The sequence below is a fragment of the Elgaria multicarinata genome, chromosome 2 (genome assembly GCF_023053635.1).
Source record: "Elgaria multicarinata webbii isolate HBS135686 ecotype San Diego chromosome 2, rElgMul1.1.pri, whole genome shotgun sequence".
Classification (NCBI taxonomy): Eukaryota; Metazoa; Chordata; class Lepidosauria; order Squamata; family Anguidae; genus Elgaria; species Elgaria multicarinata.
The window spans coordinates 49,164,611-49,172,797 of record NC_086172.1 but is presented as its reverse complement, the minus strand read 5'-3'; the positions used below and the strand labels follow the sequence as shown (position 1 = coordinate 49,172,797).

The window sequence follows — 8,187 nt, the reverse complement described above, 5'->3', positions numbered from 1 at the left end:
TGAAAACAAAGTGGAAGCAGCAAGCAAGTGGCAGTCATGGCCCTGACTAACCATGGGTTGAGAACCCATGTTAAGTCCAAACTGTGCCACTGTGACTTTTTAATAATGCCTTTAAAGCTAAATAATTTTGGCTATAAACACAGCAGCATGCACAATCTCATTTATTTATACTAACACAGTTGATAAAAATAACACCGGCTTCCCCGCAAAAACAGTTCATTGTACATTTCAGAAGATCGTATTTGATATGTTGTTTCTTATTGTTGTGTCCTGATGTTTTAGCACTGACCAAATTGATTCCATATGTAATCATAGTAATTCTGACATTACTCTCTCCCTACCAAATATACTTGTCTAACAGCAAGGCAGAAGTAGTCAAATAACATGCCTGACAGTTCAAACCTATTCATGAGTACTGAGAAGTAAATCCCATCGAGGTATGTCAGTATTAGATTGCAGCTGAACAGCACAATCCTAAACATGTTTACTCAGAAGTAAGTCCCACTGTGTTCATACCCAGGTAAGTATGAATGGGAATGCACACTTGGCAGCTTATTCAAATTTGGGTACAGCACTTATTTAATGAAAAAGTTACACTTAAGTGGATAAGAGGAACAGCTTGGTCTGTAAGGAATCCCCTTTTTTTCTGTCCTGTCTTTCTGATGCAAACTTTCTTGCCTAGAGGATTAATTCATCAGTACTTTACCACTAGTCTGAAAATGAAAGCATAAAACTTTAATTTCATGTGACAGTCTGCTGAAGTGTTTTAATTTACCATCTGGCTAGACCAATTATTCCTCTGTGTTGCAAAGATATGTCTGACACATCTCTTCCTTAACATGGGGAAAAAATGAGGAAGGATCTCTAACCTCAGCGGAGTTATTGGGATGGGGGCGGAGAGGGGAGAGTATGAGGAACTGTGGTATATCACAAGACTCTTTAGCAACCCAATTCTGTTTTTACACGAATGACTTTGAAGTTTCAGAATTAATCAGCTTTACCATTTCTATTGCATCATTCAACACAAAGAACAATGAGCTGAGTTTGTCCTCTTAGAAATGTTTCTTTCTTTTTTGGCAGAAACTTTTTCACTTGATTAAAAAAAAGGGGGCATAGTATGTTATATTTTGCATTATTTTTTTCAGCTCACACATGATTTCACAAATTGCATTATTGCCGTTTTTGTTTGCAGTAATGAAACATTACTGCATCATTGCAATAGCGTATCATTCTCTGCAACTTCTAAACATGAAAATGCATGGTCTGTACACATACGAAGTGTCTGTGTACTGGAAAAACCAGGCCCTTTCTGGGTCTCAGGTCTGAAACCTATTTTTGATCAATGGATGGTAATGGGAATTGTGCAATAGGTTGGAGTACCGAATAGGAGATTGAAGGAGGATAATATATTTGAGAGGGAACATTTTAGATGGACTATATACCTTCAATTACATTTCTATATGCAGTTGTGTTAAATGCAAATAATACTGAAATGAGATACTTTTATTCATTACGAAGAAATTAAGACGCCACCTTGCTTATAAGCATCATGGTCAGCCATATTCCCTGAGACACCATCCCTAAAATGTAGCTTCCTAAAGAAATCTTGTGCTTGATTATTGAGTTCACTGGACAGTAAATACTAAGAGTATCCAATCTGCTTCTAAACATACAGTTGCTCCCAAACATTTCAGTCCATGCCTGGCAACAAACATTACATGGTGAGGTTGCTACAAGATTATTCCATTCTAAATCATTAGTTTTAAAATTGGATGAATGAAACAAACGGTGACCGGATCTTAAGCTGCAATCAGTTCATGAAATGAAATAAAAGATTGAAGAGTTTTTATTTTAAAAATGGCAACAATGGCAGGTGTATTAAATGAATTTGCTCTTGATCCTTATTACGGCACCGTTAAAGGTCATCATCTCTCTCCAGGTTAGAAATAAGGATGCTTTCTTCAATGGCAGGAACTTCAGAGTTCGATTCAGCAGGACAGGCATTTCTGAACCACAGCAATCTTCTAAAGAGATGATTGGGTCTGTGCAAGCACCACAAACAAGTAGATATAGCACTGGCAGCTATCACCAATGTGGGTAATACCACCAGCACGATAACTCTTCGGTACGATACTGGAAAAGAAGAGGAGAAAAACAGAAACCCTTGGTAGCAACTTAAATAACACCACACATTTTAAATTCAATTTATTTGATTAAAATATAGCAAACCTGTTATGAAACATACCTCTCGCTGGCTGTATTGTAATCTCATGATAATCTGAAAAGTAATCCAGAATTAACAATTCTGAATGATTGAACAGTGCACAAATATGTTTTTACATAAATAGTTGCTTCAATACAGAGAAGATGGTATCCCACAAGACAAGTTCCACATTTACTAAATTTATCTTTTCAGAAGAATTCAAGATCCACACAGATTTGGCTAGGCAGTAGTATCAACGCCTTAACCCAAAATGGTCCAGTTTAAGGAAGTTTTGCCATTAATATATCCTCCATTCTTCTACCAACAAAAGGGCTTTTGATTTGTAACCCTTATTGTGCAGAGTTCTTACATCATTAATGATAGACCAAGGCGCTGTCCATACACTTTAAAAGTCCCGCAGTGGTTGTGCAGTGGTGCTGCATTGGTTATACGATGCAGCCACCATCTTGCAGCCACCGCAGGGCTTTTCCACAAAGATGCGAATAAAAAAAGTCGGGAATTTACCCTGACTTTTTTGGCTAGAGTGAGGTGAATATCGCCCTTCCACCATCTAATCTTGCTCCAGCTTCACTGTGGAGGCGTTCCCTGGCTGAAGGCGACCTCTGATTGGTCGCTGGAAGCCAGGATGAGTGTGTGTGGGGGGGAGCGGTTCCAGTACCCAGATAACTGGTGGAAACCCCATGCTCTCTCCTGGTGTGCAGATTATCCAGTGCCACCCCGCAAGAGTGAAACCACAGGGTTCAGGGGGAATGCGGTGTCAACATGGCACCATCAAGGCAGCCTCCAAGAACTTCCAGTACAAATAGAGTATTTGCATTGCTCTATTTGTATTGCAGGCTACCATGCTGGCTCGGATTGCAGATTCACAGGAGCAACAGAAATGACTAAGCAGCCTGTCAGACAGCTTTCAGTGGTCTAGTATGGCAGCCAGAAAAAAATGCTGACATGCGAAAGAAAGATCAGGCAAGGCAAGCTGAGAAGAAAAGGATCCTGGTTTTAGGGCTGGGTTGTTTTGGTAACTGTCAAATAATGACTCAAAGCACCTGCAATAGCAGGAGATCTCTTAGATTTCATTTCATTTATAAAGAAAATCTTAGTGAGATCTAATTAAGGTCACTATGAAATGAAGGTTCTGGTGTTCAGCATAGTATAACAGGCTATTTCTCACATTAGACTATTAAGTATCATTTTCTTCATCTTGAAATAGAAGTTTCATAAGGAAGGATGTGGGACTCTGAAGCCACTGCTGAACCAATGGAAATATTGCCATCAACAGAACTGCTTTTCATCAACATGAAGTGATAACAACCTAGTGCCCTCCAAATGTTTTCCCCAAATCTCTGACCATTAGCCATGTTGGCTGGGGTTTATGGGAGTTGTAGTCCAAAATTTGGAGGGCAGTATGTTGCCAACTCCTGCCCTAGAAAGTATATTAAACTTCATTCCTTTTGCGGAAAATGTGTTATAGAAAGAGACAGAATTATACCTTAAAAAACTGAAAATTTGCTTTCACTTTCTAAAAAAATATATGAGTTTTTTGCTATGAGTTTTCTACAATTGAAAATGTCTGATAATGAACTGCAAAATTTGCAATACTACTGGTGCTCTAAGGCAACCTGCACACCATGGGTTAAATATTATTTATTTATTTATTAAATTTATATACTGCCCCATAGCCGAAGCTCTCTGGGTGGTTTACAAAATATTTAAAGGGAAAGCCGTGATCACCATCACTCTGACCAATAACTATGACAGGAATAAAGCAATTAACTGAATATGATTATAGAAAGATAAGTAGGAGTACTATAGAGAAGAAACTAGTTATACATTTTTTTTTAACATAGATGCATACCTATTTTGTTTTTACATACAAATCCTTTTTTTTCTTGGCAGGGAGATAATTGCCAGATTCCATCTATGGTCCTCAAACCAATGCAAACATTTCCTTTCATCTGACCCATTTCAAGTTCTTTAATGTCCCAGTTTGAATAATGAATGGGGGAGCCATCAAACCATACCACTGTATTATCTATGGGCAAAAATATTGAAATCGTTATACAGCCCATATAATCCAGAATGCATCAACAAGATCATAAAATTCTAGTTGCCATTTTCCTTCCCAGGCATTTGCTTATGTCAGAACTGAAAATCCATGTCAGTTTTTTAAGCAACATCTATGAGCAAAATGCCAGATTTCAATTGGCTCATCTTCATAAACGGAGTGGTCCTGGGGCAAGGGGACAATTCATCTAGCACCTGTCACCTCCAAGCTTGATCATGCATAATAAGTGCAAGCTGTGTCCCTGCCACAGGGGGCAGAGCAGGTATTTGTGCATATTTTAGAGTTGTTAACGGCATATTAATCAAAATTCAATTTTGGGGAGAATTTCATCTCACTTTTTTAATGTAAAATTTTATATCCTGGGTAAGCCACTCAGAATCTTTGGGATAGAGTGGGATATAAACTCAACAACAAACAAACAAAACAAAATTGTTTAAAATCCTGATCCACCTCATGGAGGGGAGGTGTGTATGTGTGAGAGAGGGGGAAGGAGAGAGAGAGAGAGGGAGAGACAGAGAGACTGTGTGGGGACAGTGTGACTACACGGGGAGTGTGTGTGTGTGTGTCTGAGAGAGAGAGAGAGAGAGAGAGAGAGTTGGGGTAAGGGAAGGCTATGCATGTGTTTATATACATTTGTTTGTGGAACTTAAATCTTGTCCCTCTCCCAGCAGGGTGTGCATGTGTGTGAGTGGCCCCGAGTTGCCCACCCCAGACTTCATGTGGCCTTGAGGGCCATACAAGTTACCCACTGCTGTGGTAGAGTGAGATATATTAGAGATTACAACCTATATATTAACCAGTGGACCGAACTTGTCCTCAAAAGAAAGTACATCAGGATGGACAACGGTCATCTGCTCTAGCCAGCATAGCCAATGGTGAGGATCAACGAGAGTTGTAAGGCAAAACATTTGAAGAACCTCAAGTTGTCTATCTTTGAGGTACGTGCATATTCCCTTTAGGCTAGATGTACAGATGTTGTTGATCCATTTCCCCCCTTCCTTTACTTACTATCAGTAAGAAACTTGATATTCAACCAAATCATTTCAACCAAGGACCCAAAAGAATATAGTTGTTCCAGAAGAAAAGCATTTTCATCTTCATCTTTAATAGTCAGAAGATTAGAACCTGAGGTTGAATACACATCAATCTGCAATTATGTTCAGAAGATAAGGTACACTTCATTCAAGGTTTTATATTTAGGGTTACTTATGATTTGCTTTAAGGAGGAAAAGATTATCTGTCCCAACTCCATCTGAGTCCTACACATTGCTCTCATATTCTTTCTATCTATTGTTGTGGAATGATCCTCTGTTGTGGAATATTCCCCTCATAAAGGTATGCCTTGTCCTATTTCATTGTCCTTTTGGCACCAGATTCAATTTTCATCTTGTTGACTGATTTGTGATGCTTTCATAAGTGTAAAAAAGAGTGTTATCTCAAACCAAAAACAGACCTGAAAGCAAAATAAGTTTAAGGAAACTGGTAAAAACAATATATCAAATTTTGATATAACTATGCTTTTTAAAATAAAATCATATTGTTAGTAGAAAATATTTTTAATCTTAAAACAAATGAGTACACTTAAAATTTAAACAGAATGGTCCACATACAACAAACATCAAACATGTGATGCTTTCATAACATTGTGGCTTTTAGATTACTTTTTTTTTTGTACTTATGTTTTAATTACTTTTTGTAAACTGCCCTGGCAATATATTGAATAAATACATAAATACATCTATTTTATATGTTTTTGTATTTTGGGACTATGTAAACCACCCTGATAATTCATTGAAGGACAGGCTATAAATATCCAAAGAAATAAATCCTGATCTGGGCATCATTACTCAACAACACAGGCATATCCTTGGGTCGGGGAACAATGCCAGGTAAGTTCCAGCTAAATATTTATAGGGTTTAGATGAGCAAGGCTATATGGAAATCTAAAGAGAAAGCATGCTGTTATATCTGTTCAAGAGAGCCAACATGACGCAGTAGATAGAAGGTCTGTGAAATCTGAGGCTTCGGCAGGCATTTTATGATGGAACCGCTATTTTAAAGCACAGGCCTGGGACTCTGTAAAGGCAGAACAGCCTACAACTCCCAGCATGAACGGCCTGGGAAGGCTGCACAGGAATGGCGGGCACTCGTGGCATTGCCACTGCTGCCAGCATAATCACCCACTCGCCGGCACAATTGCCTGCCTACTGGTGTGATCTGACGCCGAGGCTTGCACAGCCCTAGTAGATAATATGTTGTACTAAGATAATGGATACCAGATTTCTAAAATGGTCATGAAACTTACTGTGTGACTCTGTGCTGGTCAATAATCTCAGTCTAATTTTTCATATATAGTTGCTGTGAGGATAAAATAAAACTGGGATGGGGAGGGAACTATGCTAATCTGAGATCCTTGAAGTAAGGGTGGAATGAAACAATTGGGGTAGAGAACCTGATGTTTTGGAGTGCAACTAATTTAATCTCTGACTACTGACAGGATTTGTAGTCCAAAATATCTGGTCGGCACTGGGCAGCTGTCTATGTGCGGGGAAAGCTCCGTAGTGACTGTGGATCTGCGCCATATTGGTTAGACAATACAAGCGCAGCTACGCAGCCACTGCAGACCTTCCTTGCGATTTGAAAAAGTCGGGAAAAGATAGCCCCCAGGTTGCCTGCTGCTGCATCTTGCTCAAGCACTGGAAATCCTAGGGCATAGCTAGATGAGGGGGGTGAAGGGGGATGATCTTGCAAAATGATGATCGTGAGATCGTCCCCCTCATCTACACATGGCACATGATGTCCCAGGAGGAAGAAGATGTTGGCCCGCCATTTTTTTTTAAAGAAACAGGAGCTAGAGCGCACTACCTCTCCAGTGCAAAGCTAAGTGGGGTTTTTTTATTAAAAAAAACCACCTGACCCCGCTCCCCCCCAATGGGCATGGAGCGCTTGCAGAGCAACGTGCCCTGGGCCCAGTTCCCAGGTCTTCGTGGTTACTCACGAGGAGCCAGGACTATATCGGGATGGCTGGCCACATTCTCCTGCGGTCTCGGGATCATCCTGGGACTGCGGGAAAAACTGTGAAAAATGTATAGGGCCATATCCTGGAGAAATGCAGGGATCATCCGTCTCTGCTCCTGGGATCCCCTGTGTGCCATGTGGATGCACAGGAACGATCCCAGGATGATCCCCAGGATATCACCCTGTCTAGCGATGCCCCTAGTCTCAGACTACCAATTTTGACCTGCTGCAGGGAAACTGCCAGTACTAACCCAAACAGGACCTGCTTTAAGTTTCTCTAAGATCATATACAAAGGAGAGATCAATTTACATCCCTAGCGCTCAGAACCTATTCAAATAAGTCTGAAATTATTCCCTGCAAGTACTCAGCATCATAAAAGGTGAAACTGCAAAGTGCCGCCTCATCTGTTCTAATGTTGGGTTATTGGGGAGGATCCAAATCAATGCTCTTGAAGCAAAATAAACACCCATGCTGCACTGACCAAAGTGATAGTACACACATTTTCCTTTAGGAAGACTATTTCTGTATAGAATAAAATATGTCATGTGTGAAGTGGAAGGAAAAACACAAAAAGAGAAAAGTCTCAGGAGGCTATAAACAAATTTCTTCCAGAAAAGTCCCAATAATCCAAGGTTTAGAACAGATGGGGCAGCACTCAGCTTCTTGCTTTTTATTAGGCCTTTTCAAGGAGCTGTAAAAATACATATATAAACATGAATAAATAACACGGAACCAAAAAATATACAATTAGAAAAGTAATTGCAAGCATAGCCTGTGCATACTTGTAAACAATAAAACAATTTCAATACTAAATATAAATAGTTCATGGGGCACATTACAAGTAAGGCCTGTGCATATATTTAAATAATATAAAACAGCTAA

At 39.6% G+C, this 8,187-nt stretch overlaps 1 protein-coding gene across 1 annotated transcript in view; it reads right to left on the bottom strand.

The window, feature by feature from the left end:
- Positions 1–1,732: 1,732 nt before the first annotated feature.
- Positions 1,733–8,187, bottom strand: part of PLA2R1 (phospholipase A2 receptor 1) — a 73,082-nt gene continuing 66,627 nt past the window's right edge. The window contains exons 27-30 of the mRNA XM_063116489.1: positions 5,295–5,411; positions 4,077–4,253; positions 2,246–2,278; positions 1,733–2,133 (exon numbers count right to left, since the gene is read on the bottom strand). Of these exons, the coding sequence (XP_062972559.1) occupies positions 1,916–2,133; positions 2,246–2,278; positions 4,077–4,253; positions 5,295–5,411 (545 nt within the window). The 3' untranslated portion in view covers positions 1,733–1,915. The remainder of the gene's footprint in view (positions 2,134–2,245; positions 2,279–4,076; positions 4,254–5,294; positions 5,412–8,187) is intronic.